This window comes from Phyllostomus discolor, chromosome 15 (genome assembly GCF_004126475.2).
Source record: "Phyllostomus discolor isolate MPI-MPIP mPhyDis1 chromosome 15, mPhyDis1.pri.v3, whole genome shotgun sequence".
Taxonomy (NCBI): Eukaryota; Metazoa; Chordata; class Mammalia; order Chiroptera; family Phyllostomidae; genus Phyllostomus; species Phyllostomus discolor.
In genome coordinates this window covers 10546029-10560138 of record NC_040917.2, presented here as the reverse complement: position 1 = coordinate 10560138, position 14110 = coordinate 10546029, and the positions used below count along the sequence as shown (strand labels likewise).

Here is a 14110-nt window from a genome sequence, read left to right as displayed (position 1 = left end):
AAGGAGTGCTTTTTTATATTATATTAAAATTAGAATAGGCCTAAAACAAAGCTTTTTTATGGAAAAAAAACTTTTCATGTTTCTCCATTAGCCTCATGCTTAGTTTCCAGTGTACGCTGTGAAGACAGAACTCCGTCTCTTGGCCCCATAATTGTTCCTGTGTTTTATCTTTGAATAGCACTTCACCACTTAATCTGTTTCAAATAAATGTTTGCATCTAATTTCTAAAAGAGTTCTCAAACATTAATAGGCCGTTGTTCACAAGTGCAAAATACTTTTTGCCTCAAAAACTACATTAGGAAAACATCAACCTTTCTCCAAATATGTTTTCATGGAGCAGAAGAATTATTTTCTCTCTAAAAATAAGCATTTATCAAATATTTAACTACCAACAACTGTTAAACCTGACATAAAAATGTTTAAAAACCCTCAAACACAGATGGTCTAACTTATTATCCTCCCAGTTTTAAATTTGATGGCTTCGTTTTGCAAGTATCTTTAGGCGATACACACACAGGAGACACAACTCTTTTATTACTCATTTTATTTTCATATAAATTAACATTCTAAAAAAATTGAAATAGAAACACTAAATACAGTATTGCACATAGCGATCTTTGTTAAATGCCCTATATTTTCATTGGAGAATATTAATATACACATCGGAGGGAGTGAAGAAGACAGGAAGACTACAAAACTACAATCAAAAAACCCACTGCTGATTCTTAGCACTTAAATGACAAACTAAATGGTAAATGACCGTACTTTACATAAATACAGAGTTATGAGTCAGAACATACTCTTTTTGAGTTGCTTTCCATAACTGGTTTGCAATAAATTCTCCCCTTTAACCACCATAACCCCCAACAAATATCATTAATCTTTAAAAACCACACCTATTAATGTCAGCTAAAACCATCACAGTGCGTCATAAGCTGACTCTAAGTATCCTCAGAAGAGTAGGAGATTTAATTTTTCCCCCACAACATACACTAAATTCTTTCCTAGGCTCCTTCAGATAATGAATCACTGCATCCTCATTTTGCGGCTTTTAATCACCTGCTGTAACACGCAGAGACAACCCCAGCATCTGATGTCAAAATATCCAGGCAGGTGTGTTTAACTAACAAGTTCTAAGTAGATGCCAATCTATCCAAGAAGTTACTTTTTTTTTCCCCCTGGCCAAAAATTAGTCAGGTTTGGCAAGTTTATGAGCATCATTTAGTTAAATTCCTTCAAAATATTGAGTCCTATTTTCTTTGTGCAAAGCAATGGCAAAGTCACAGAGACGCACGCCTTTAGTTTCACTTCCTTCTGCTACAGATTAGTTTTATGCAGGGTCTCCAACGACAGTCTGATACAAGCCCTCAATAAACAGAGCTCTGATTTCTGCCTATATTAAATGATTCACAGGAAAGGGATTCCCTTCTGCTATTTTTTTCTACCCATTATCTGATGAGTTAAAAAATGATCTTCTTTCGCAAATATATATTTATGGAGAGCAACTCCAAAAGTTGGGAAAGCCTCAGTTATGACACATAAATAGTACTTAAATTTTAGAATAGAAAATGTATACGTAGATGTGAAACTGACAGAATTCACTAGAAATAACATTTTAACCATAAATCTAAATGCAGCGATGTGGAGTACTGGTTGTCAGTAGAAAGGAAAGAATTGTGCTGTATATGGGATATTCTCACAAAGGTCAACTTTAGGTACCTGTGTAGCATGTTTGGAATTAACGCAGACACCGCCTCTTATACATGCTGTTTCGGTCTATCGGCAGAATACCAAAAACTTTTACAAAAAGGAAAAGGTGTCAAATTCTCCACGGGTCTACTGCTTTTGCACTTTTATATGAATGTACAGTAAAATTCAACCATTGCTGAACTGTCTAGAAACACAAAGATTATGCAAGAGGTAAAGACGAAAAATGATCAAAATGATGTAGTTTCCTTCCCGCCTTCAGGTCAGCGGAACGAGTTGTAAGTGGTTAGAGATAGACTCATTCTCATCTGCTTTTCCGTGTTCACGTTTTCATGCTTATCTTTGCTTTCTGAAAATAAATGCACCAGATAAGAGTTATAGTTAGAAACAAGAAGTTAAAAAATGTATGGAGTTCAGAGTAGCCCAAACAAGACCTTTTCATTTGGATCCAATTCGCTGGGAAAGGTTAGAGATCAACCAGCCCATAAAGAAAAAGCATATAAGTAGAATATATTTTCATCTTTTAGAATTTTCACCAAGACAAACCAGTCAATATTGCTGAGGAAAAAAAGTTCTTAAAATTTAAGTTTCTAATTGATGGAAAAGAGTGCCAACTCAGCCTCCTCATTCTCAGTTTTATGGACAAACACGTTAATATAAAAATTGAATCGCTGTTTCATTTCAATCCTTCTAACAGCAGAACTAAGGTGAACTCTTAAATAATTATTCCCCCTCATTCAATCCATTTTAAATTTGTACTTTAATCAAAAAGACAGAAAATCAAGTAAACCATAATATACTATTTGTCACAAGTTAAGAATAATTCTGACACATAGAAACTGATAGGGCAACGGCTTTTATTTTTTTCATTGTCCGCATTTGGTTATTTATTTACTTCGGCAGCTAGCTGGTTATTGTGCTGAGCTCATAGTTCAAGGCACTCATTGTCATGCCATTCTGTCTTTTTAAAGTTTTCTTTTTCAATTACAGTTCACATTTAATATGATTTTGTATTAGTTTCAGGTGCACAGTATAGAGGTTAGACCATCATGCAATTTACAAAGTGATCCCTCTGGTATTTCCAGCGCCCACTGGGCAGTACACACAGCTGTTACAGCATTATTACCTGTATTTCCTATGCTGTGCTTTACATCCCCATGACTATTTTACAACTGTCAATTCGTGTTTCTTAATCCCTTCTCCTTTTTCACCCAGCCCCCTACCCCTTCCTCCAGTTTGTTCTCTGTAGTTACAAGTCTGTTCATTTGTTCTGTTCTTTAGATTCTATATATATGTGAGATTATATGTTATTTGTGTCTGAATTTTAGTCCTTCCTTCTGTTTATGTTGTGTATTGTGTGAATTGATTTGTGACTATCGTACCAACCTTGCATCCTAGGAATAAATCCCATCAGATCATGGTGTATGACATGTTTAATGTACTGCTGAATTCAATTTGCTCAGATTTAGTTGAGGATTTTTACATCTATGTTCATCAGAGCTATTGGCCAATAATTTTTTTTTTTTTGGTAACGTTTGCGTGATTTTGGAATCAGGATAATGGCGGCCTTGTAAAATAAGCTTGCCAGCCATTCCTCCTCTTGAATTTTTGGAGTAATTTGAGAAGGGGAGGTGTTAGTTAGTTCTTCAAATGTCTGGTAAAACTCACCTGTGAAGCCATCCAGTTCAGGACTTCTTAAGGGACAACAGCTCTTAACTAAAGTCATAACTCATAACTTTTTCTAAAGACAGCTATGGAATCATATAAAAACTGGGGCTGTTTTCATTCTTTTCCCATTTAGACTGTGCTAGACTAATCTAATTCAAAACCCTCCTATTTTAGAGCCTAACCTAATTTTTCACTTAAAAGAATACCATTTACTGACTCTGTGGCACCAAGTGCCAATCCCTCAAAATACGCCACAAAACACTGGCAGCGGGACATGAAAAATCTCATCATTTTTGCCCAAGCGCTTCCCTCCCGGGGTGCAAACCTTGGCATGTTGTTTGTAAGGAAGAAGTGGGCCAGGGGGAAACGGAGAAGAGCTGGTTAAATTCTGCTTATTGACTGACAGCTAGGAAGAGCCAACCGTGCACAGCCGTGTATGGGTACAGACCGGGTCTGAGCCCTCTGGTCTCACCAAGGGGCAGCTCTGCCCTTGGCACTCCCCACTATGCTTCAGATCCCAATGGCACTGATGCACTTAGAGCAGCCACTCAGGGTTCCAGCACAGCCCCATGCCGTGACTGTATGTAATAAAGAAAGTGACAGGTTACCCCCAAATCCCACCTATACATCCCTATCCACATATAAGTACTCAGTGTTTATCTTAATTCTTAAGCTTTCAATGCTGAGGACTGGGATTCTTTTCGCCTTTCGGGCCTAATTAGAGGCACCAGGGAGAGGAAATTCTTTAAGTGAGAGGCTCATTATTTATTCAAATGTAACAGGGAAATAATTAAAATGCTGTATGTTTGTATAGATTGTCCACATGGCATTGAAAAGCCAAAGAAAATCACAGGTTAAAGGACAGAAAAGTCAGATACTTACAATTCCAGAGTCGTGTCTTGGTTTTATTTTGTACAGCGATTTCCCCTTTTTCTGCCTACACGCCTCTTCGGCTTCTTTAACTCTGGGCGGGGAGAAAACACACGCGTTTGAACAAGGACCCACAGAGACCGTGTCAACCCACCTTACACTCAGTGAGCAAGGCTCAACTCATTATGGATTTGATTTACTGGAGAAAGGAATGCATAGCAATGTTATCTGACATGTGATTTTAAAACACAGAATGTTAGAGCTAGAGGCAAATTCACCCAGGAGTTCTTAAAATCAAAGGATGTAGAAGGGAATAGTGGACCACAGGCAAGCATTTTTATGCATACATTTCATCCTGTATTAAAGGAGTCTTGTAGACAAAAAAGTAAAGAAATATTCCCCATTTGCAGGTGAGCCTACTCAGTAGGGCTCTCCTACATAAGTAGGATGGGCACTATAATGCAGATCAGAAACACCAGAATAATTAAATTACCAGTTTTCTGGATAAAACCCTCCAATGTTTATTTAAAATGACCTCAGATGCACTCTCCACATCACACCTCTTCATGCATGCCAGTCATTTGCAATGACTACTTGGGCAGTTTTTAAAAACGTAAACTTCATCAAGCATGGGAACCAATCATTTCATTGAAAACAGAAAACAGAGAGCAAGCGATCATAACATTTTACTACTACCAGGATTTCTTTTTACACACGCACTCCCAGGAAAACCGTACTGAATTTGCCAAAGGTAGGGCTAGAAGAGGGTGTCACTTGGAGATGAAGTTCTGAGTGGAGTCCTGGCTTTGCTACGAGGTGTTGGGTACCCTCCTCACACCGCTGATCCCCGTATCCCCTCGGGCGGTAGGAGGGATCGATAACATACCCTAGTATTACTGTTATTACTGCACAGAGTTCTTGCAGCAATAAACATGATTTAAGAACTTTTTTCTAAAATTTCAAGTTTGATCAACAGTTACCACGATCACTTTCAAGATGTCATAAGAAATCTACAAACTGGAATTCTATGAATAAAAGGAGGTCCCCTAAGAAGGAAAGAGACCTCTCGGGTTAATTATATTTTGCTATGATAATTTTCCTTGGGAAGTAAAAATAGAGTATTTCTGAAGAATGTAAACGGGCCAGGACATTGTAATAATAAAAGACTTTGCGTATAGATCTTCAAGCCTATTTCCTCAAAGAAATAAATTATAAATACATTTCTTGAGCCCTGGAGCAAAAGAGCTAATGAGAAAATTCATTTCCTACATAGCTGAGTGAATCCCTGTTTTTAAGCAATACAATGCAACAATTAATCCAGTACAGGAGCCACAAGGTCGATGTTATGACCTTCCAGTATGACAAATGAAAGTAATTCCTTTAGGTCATAAAATGCCCACAGGATTGATATTGTTAGCAATTCCCGAAAATGATGACAATTGAGAAGACACTCCATTGTTAACACGTTTATTACTTTCTACCCAGGCCATCATAAATTGCCTTTAATCCTCCCTCCAAACATTTGAAGACAAAAATATTTTCTTTGTAACAAACCGAGGATTACAGAGGCTCCATTTGCCCTGAAACAACTATCAGTAAATTTAAGTTGCGGTATTTGGACAGGGAATTAAGGAAACTATTTTTTTTTAGCACTTAGCCCAAATCCAGTAGATCTCCTCTTAAATTTACTCAGAGCACTTTTAAAGCCTTGTGTGACATTTATAAACATCTACTTCACAAGTATTTAGATCACCAAAGCAACTTCATTTTCTCACTATCTTATTTATCTCATTCTTAAAACCCATTTTTTTTTTTGCTGAGGATCCCAGGAAGCCGAGGCTCATACACACATACTGATTTTACACAAAAACAAATGCAGCCACTCCTCCCAGCACAGGTGACGGCAACCTGCAAGGATGCGCATGGATGAGCCCTCGCAAGATCTTCGAGCTCATCCATTGATGTGATGATCATTTATGGAGAAGCAACTCCAGGTCAGGCCCTGGGACCAGCTCGATTTTACAGGGACAACTAAACCCACTGTCTAGTAGGAGAGACACACACATAAGCGAGTACACTACAATGGTGCACTTGTCACAGCCGCCTCTGTCTGTAGAGGTCCAGCTGTGTCCCAGAGCAGGTGACTTATGGGGGTGGTGGGCAGGGCTTATGGGAATCATTCTGGGACAGGTGGATGGCCGAGCCTTGTTTCAAAGACAAATTCTAATTTTTCATACGTCTCTTGAAAGCGGGAATGGTACTGAGGGTGAAAGTGGAGCACTGTATGCGGAGGAATAAATACAAAGGCCAGCACATGAAGAACTGTCACAGGATCCCCACACGACTCACAGGCCGATGTTCCCGCTGGCCTCCCGGTTTCTGACTCAGTTTCTCCCGTGCAGGACGGCTGGGCAGTGCCTGGAGCGAGAGCACCTCCAGATACACGTGGGATCTGGGGAGCTGGGAAGTCTGACCATCAGAATCTGGAGCAGCTACTTTTCAGATTTAGGAGAGGAGTCACTGGGAATTTATTAAAATGAAGTTCTGCAGGGCCCTGGCTGGCTACCTCAGTTGGTTAGAGTGTCGTCCCAATGCCCCAAAGTTGCTGGTTCGATCCCCCGTCAGGACACGTATAAGAATCAACCAGTGAATGCATCCCTAAGTAGAACAACAAATTGATGTTTCTTTTTCTCTCTCTCCCACTCTCTCTCTGAAAAAAATCAATCAAAAAACCATGAAATTCAGTATCCCAGGCCTACTCTTCTATATTGTGGTTTAGTCCCATGGAAATGCACTTATAAGCAGCACCCAGAGTAATCTGCTGGAGGCGGCCTGCGGGTCGCACTTTGAGGGGCAGCTCTCTGGAACCCGGGCATGGCCCCCAAATCCCGGACTGGGTGACCACTCTGAGCCCCGGACAACCACATTTCCTCACCCCTCTCCACTTCACAGAAAGACTGTAAGCATGGGGGTCACAGCCCCACACCACGAGGAACCGCTCACTTCAGCACTTTGTGAGTCCCGCCCCTCCCACGCAAACGTTGCTTCTTCTGAGCGCCAATTTCATTTCAACAGGACTCTGATGACAAGACATTTTTTCCATACTTTAGGCAGGAAAAAAAGAATGGGTCCCCGGAGGGGAGGCGCACTGCCAGCATCGGCAGGAGTTAAGGAAAATAAGGAGGGAGAAGCTGGGGTGGAGGGCCCAGGCCGGCTGTCCATCTCAGTGTCTCCTCCTCGGCCTCTCTCTCCATCTGGGCGATGGCGGTGAGGGTGTCAGCGAGGAGCTCAGGCCTATTGAGTAACGGCTTGTCTGTGTTCTGTCCTCTCCCCTTCCCGCCTCATCCCTCATTCGCCACTGCCTCCAGCTCCTGAAACGCAGCAGGAAAAAGATGTTCATCTCACAACTAGACATCAAAGGTTTTAAGTGAAAAGGAATGGCGGTGATGACATTTCCAATAATAAACAGAAGTGACCGATATGTTCTGTTTGGAAAGGAGGGGCAATATGTCATTTATAAAGAAATACAACGTTCTGTTTACTCGAAGGGGGAAGAAAACATCGTTGGTTTGAAAAACTCAGCCTGCGGCTTCCACATGGAGCCTGTCCTTGAGTTTTAACCCCTATCTGCGTGGGGTCTATGGATGGCGTGCTGAGACAGACGTAGCTCTCAGTCACAAGTCCCAAAGATGCGTTCTTTTTATTGTGGCCGCATTCACGCAAGGGCGACGGCCAGGGCACGTGTTAGTTGGCACTTCACCCTCTTTGAGAACTAAAAAGGGAAGTATGAAGTCTTGGATGGCATCTTTGATAGACTTACTGCCACTTCCAATCAGCCATCCAGACAACAGAAGGAACATGCGAACAAAACCCAATCACGTGATAATGGAAAGTCTTCCGTCGGCTCTTTTCATGATTTTGGAGAAATGACAGCAATGCAGAAAGCGGAGACTAGAAGACCAGAAACGCGGCATTACCTTTCCGACGGGAGGGTGCTAACTGGTAGAGCGTGGCTGTAAATTTCGCTGTAATATCTTTCACTGTCTCTGAACCTTCAGAAACAAAACTCTCATGAATAAGTTGCAAAAGTATGCACTTGTCTCATAAATGGAGGACCAACAGTAATCAACGAATACAAGGCACTATCTCTTGAGGACTAATTTAATTATGGGAAATAGAAAAAAAATGCAATCAGATTTGGCAAACAGAATAGGGGACCAATGTGAGCAAAACAATTTTCGTCATACGCAAAGCTGTGCCCCAGCAGTGGCTGACAAAAACATGGGCAATGCCCAGAAAGTGGACACTTGCTGCCCGCATGGACCCCTCTTTGTAAAACCAATTTTGAATGATGTCTTTTTGAAAAAAAAAATTAAACTTTCTTCTCTTTTTGAAAATTGAAGTATAGATAGTATACATTACATTAGTGACACTAGATTCAGGTTGAACTTTTCTCTTTCTTAAATAAATGGAACGATTTAACTTATACATGATGACCTGTGATTGCCACGACATGTCACTGTTGTCCTGTGCTCACACAGGGCCACCCGAAGGCCTCCTGGGATACATATACACAGCAGCCTGCCCACACGTTGACCCGATGCTTGGTCCACCCTGTGTCTGCTGTTTAAGTTTTCTCTTTATTCCTGGATAGCGGGTTGTGATCCCTGCCAGCTAGCACCAGCATGCAGCAGCCCCTATCTCCTTTTAGCAATTTGTATCTTCTTTAGAGGGGAGAAGCAGATAACGAGGATCTAAAGGCGCCTCAAATTAGAGCCATGACTCTGAGTTCAGTCCGCACTAAAGGAGCAGACTTCCCGGACCTGGAGGCAGTAAGTAATGTCAGCGGCCGCGGGGCTTCCCCTCTCTCCCCGGTTCCCACATACTTCAGGGTTCACAGCTGTGCGGGAGGGGCGGGGCCAGCAGTCTGATGGACAGATACACGGGGCTTTACTGTTCTACGTGTCTAGGGGTGTGAGATGCCAAGACAGGGCATCCCTGAGTCAGATTGCACCAGCCAACCTGCCTACGCAGCAGTGTGTCCATAGAGGTGGGAAGTGATGCTGGGATGGCTGTGAGACCTGAAGTTCAAGCTTCGCAAGGTAAAGGGGCGTGGCACCATTCAATGACAATGACACAGAGACTGTGATGCCACAGGGAACCACCTTCAGGATAAGAAGTGAAGCGTTTTGTGAGGAATACAGCTGAGGTCATCCCTCAGGGGCAGTGGTTTTAAAGGGCGGAAATGACCAGAGGAAGACAAAACGCCTTTAAGTATTAGAGCTTAAGTTTACTTTTAAAAACTCTCGTGTTAAATGTACCCTTTAAAACTAAAGTTGTATATGTAACCTAAAGGAAACGAATTCAATATCAACATGTCAATGTAGAGTTTTTATTCCTTACATACAGATATTCTAAGTTGTAACAGCTTTACTTGGTTTTAAGATAGTAAGCCTAGAAATAAGTTATTAACCATGGACAATTTGAGTCTAAAAGAATGAGAATATTTTTAAATTAAGGCTAATATTATAGGGAAGATAGAGGTAGGTGATCAAATGAAAAATACTTTTGTTGAAAATATTTTTAATTTAAGGTTTATATTATGGAGAAGACGGGTAGGTGATAGAATGAAAAATACTTTTTATCACTCAATTTGTTGACTAATTTAAATTCCAATGACTATCTTTATTTTGGTATTTTTCAAAATGAAAACTTTCTCAAATGTCGTCCTTAGCACAGCTATGTGAATTTGCACTAAGGATTATTCTAAACAAGGAGTGTGGCTTCTTATTTCTGTCCTAATAAAGATGCATTTTTCTTGGTACTTTCCTTCCCAGGGGCCCAGACCCACTCATTGTCCCGCAAACATATACAAAAAGTTCAGTGTGATTAAGTTTAAAGACAGTTTCTGAGATGAATCGGGGAGATACTCTTTGGCACAGACACAGAGAAAAGAAACCAGATGTCCCTGGAGCCTTCAGGCAGAATAATTTTTATCTCCCTTCTAGAGCAAAGGCAGGCTGGCCACAGTCTTATCAAGAAAACAGATACGCTCTCATCAGTCAATCGAATGAGAAACGGAGCCACTTCTCCACCACAAAACATTAATAATTTTGTCTAAATAAGTATCTGTGGCAGACGGATTCATTTCCTGCTGGCTCTAACTCGGCTTGCTGGGAGAAGCCTGAGCATGACTGCTGTCTACAGCCGTGAGGGGTTCAAGTGCAGCCCAGCGCTGCGATGTCTCGGGCCTGAGTTCCTCACACAGTGGGGGGGCCAGTCCTTCTGACAAGAAGCGAAGAGTAGCCGTAACTACCATTATCAGCAGTTCGCAATAGGCTTTGCTGCAAAACAACACCATCGTGCTTGCCTACAACTTGACCATTTTCTAACCCAAGAGAGAGACGGAGAGGCGGGGGAGAGATTGTAGACAGAGGCTGGGGAGGAGTAGGAGCACCGGCTTTGAAGCCGTGGGTCTCGCTCCAGGTAGAGGCCGAGGAGGCATTCCGCACCTTGGGGGTTTAAAGGTGATTTGGGGGACTTCACTCCTGGCTCTGTCTTTTCTCCTGTCTTAACCTCAATGATTTAAAATATATACACAAAACCACAAAACCCCTGAAACTACCATGGAGACACTCAAAAATGTCACTTATTATCTCAAGTGAAAAGAACTTCAGTGTCCTCGGGCACCTATTTCTGGGTCTGAGTTGAATTTGCGAATTTCATCACTGACGGTCTCTGACTTTTTCAGAGCGAATATGGCATCTGCACCTCCCACGCTCACGGGGGCCATCGGGATGGACACAAAGCAGCCCCTGACACAAGGAAACCGAGGCTTTTAAAAAAAATAACACCTTTCAGCTTTGAGCTGCTTGATGTGACGGGACTGTGGCTCCAAAACGGACATTCAGAGCTGGAGAAGGACTTGCCAGGAAGCCCCAAGGACCTCGAATTCTACGCACTTCACCGTAAGACGCGACGCAAGCCTGTCCCTGTGGTTAACAGCAGGAGCTGAATTTTGAGGAATACCCCTAGCCTAAAATGTAGGGTTCCATGACAGTTAGAGACACATGTTCTATATTAATATCCTAAAAACTCTAAATATGTATCAAACACAAAGCCAATAAGCAGAGATGACAGACATCAGAATTTCCTGAAAACGGTTTTTGGTGACATACATGGGTGAAACGAGACAAATTTTAAGAAAACTCAACCAAACAAATTAATTCCCTATCGTTCGAGCTCATGAGTGAGTGTGTAAGATTCAATAAAGGTAGAACATTATAATTCATGGATAAACTATCTCAGAAAACCACCTTTCCCCACAGTTTTGGAATGGCTTTAAATGAGGAAAGCTGGGTTATGTTAGGCTCTCATCACACACACACACACACACACACACACACACACACACACCATTCCCATCAGCCTCTCTGCTAATCAAAGAGCTGTCAGCACTCTCCCAGCTGGCGTACCCACCAGCTTCCAGGTCCCCCCATGCTCATCACTCAAAGGTTAACTAGTCTTTTAATTCTCTTACCCTTTGGTCCTCAAGAGAATGTCTGAGTTTCCCAACTATCTTTCTGGAGATGCTTTCTTAATTTATTTTGCTGCTTCTTAATTATTAAACTTCCCCTCAAATGTTATTTTTCCTCCCAGGGCCCTAATCTCGACTCTGATCTAGACTGCGATTTTGTAGGAAAATCTCCACTCGATGACGCTGCCTATCATTTCTACGCTGAAGACTTTCAGATCCGTCCTTGCGGCTCTGACCTCCTCCCGCCTCCTGCTGCTCCCAGGCCTAGAGGACACTGCTACCCTCTCACTCACCCGGGCCTCGGTGCAGAACACAGCCACTCACCCTCTGAATGCCTTCCCTCCCTCTCCATCACCCCTCCGTGCATGTGCACATAGTTAACGAGTTCTGTGATTAATTACTCCTTTGTAATGGTTTTAAAAGCTGTCGCAACATCTGTAATTCCATTGTCCCTGATTTTTTTTCTTTTCAAACCTCCTCCTCCTGTCACCTGGACCACTGCTGCTTCCTGCGTAGGTGTAATCCACCCTTCACAAATGCCCTCAGCACGGGAATCATCTGATGCATGTGTTCATTGGCCAAGAAAAAATTGTTTAAGTTCCTTAGGCAGGTAAGTGAGGTATTCAAGGCCATTGCCGACCAACCTAACTTCTCCTTGCTGTCTGCAGTGTTCCCTGGACCGAACCACACTGCCCCCCACCCCGTGGGAGGCCTGTGTGCATCTGTTCCCCTGGGTCTGCCCACCCTTCTCTCCTCGTCCCACAGGTCCTTCAAGTTCATCTCACAACCACCTTTCTACAGAGAGTACATTTGACCATGGCAGGCTTGCTTTTGCGTAATTTCATTCAAATTTTTATTTTACATTTTCAATTGTATATTTTATTCAAGTATAGTTAGTATATAATCTTATATTGATTATATTAGTTTCAGGTGTCCAGTATGGTGATTCGACATTTTTTTAAAGATTTTATTTATTTATTTTTAGACAGAGGGCAAGGGAGAGAAAAAGAGAGGGAGAGAAATATCAATGTGTGGTTGTCTCTCGCACGCCCCCTACTAGAGACCTGGCCTGCAACCCAGGTATGTGCCCTGATGGGGAATTGAACCAGCGACACTTGGTTCGCAGGCCCACACTCAATCCACTGAGCTACACCAGTCAGGGCTGATTTGGCATTTTTATATCATACAATGGGATCACCCCACTACTTCCAGTATCATCTGTCACTATGTAAACTTATCACAATGTTATTGATTAAATTCCCCTCCCCCTTTTTCTCCACCCCCTTCCCTTCCAGTAACCAACCCTTTGGTCTCTGTTTCCATGAGTCTGTTTCGGTTTTGTTGGTTTCATACAGTGTTTGCCTTTCTGTGCCCAGTGCGTTTCACTCAGCATCACACGGTCTAGATCCCCCAGGCTGCTGCAAGTGGCGCGGCTGCTCGTCTCCCCGTCTCTCTGCCTTGTTGAACCGGAAGCTCCTTGGGAGTAGGGATCATGTATATTCACTTGTATGTTACCAAGAATAATAAGCCTCACACAAGTGTTCACCAGGTGTTTGAAAAATAACTGACTCGATGAATGAATCACAATGAATAGGGCTATCCAAATGAAGCTAAACTATTGCAGGGGTAAATTTGGGTAAATAACTAGAGCTGAGATCTAAATCTCTCGTTCTCTCTCTCTCTCTTTTTTTTTTTTTTTTTGCCCCCTTCTTCTGGTGAACTCTTCAGCAACAAATCTGGATGTTCCATTCACATTCTGAGTAAACTGTGTGGGCTCTGATTTGATTTGAACATGGAATTTACCAATTTACTGTTGCAATTCCATCCATAAATAACAATTTGGTTTGGATAATTACACATAAAATATAAAGCTATGGAAAACTCTAGGTTATCATATTCACTTTCTTCCGTCTTACAGAAAAGCTAATTTTGCATACACTGTATGAAACACGAGTGGCCTGTAGGATTCCCCGTGAAATTGTGTCAGACTTGTTTCACTTGTATTAACTCCTAGGTTAGCGGAAAAGATACATTACATGGATGTAATATGTCTTCATATCAACAAAGCAGTTAAAGAGTCTCTAATTGGATGTGTACAGAGTAGGTAGAGAAAGGGTGGCTACACGACAGGATGAATTCACGACAATCAAATACGCCCAAGGAAGACAAAGGGTGACTTCAGTGTGGTTACACTCCTGTTTTAAAAAGCACCACGTGGAAGAGGTTCAGAGCACAACCAATTGGCAGAATTTATTATAAAAGCTGTTTTAACCTGAGACCAGAGAAAACTGTCCTAGCAATCACACATGTTCAAAAACTGACCGGCCT

The 14110-nt window shown here is 41.9% G+C and overlaps 1 protein-coding gene across 1 annotated transcript in view; it reads right to left on the bottom strand.

Moving 5' to 3' along the window:
- Window positions 1-1175: 1175 nt before the first annotated feature.
- Window positions 1176-14110, bottom strand: part of FMN2 (formin 2) — a 272338-nt gene continuing 259403 nt past the window's right edge. Inside the window, 2 exon segments of the mRNA XM_036016163.1 lie at window positions 1176-2056; window positions 4258-4339. Coding sequence (XP_035872056.1) covers window positions 2030-2056; window positions 4258-4339 — 109 coding nt within the window. The 3' untranslated portion in view covers window positions 1176-2029.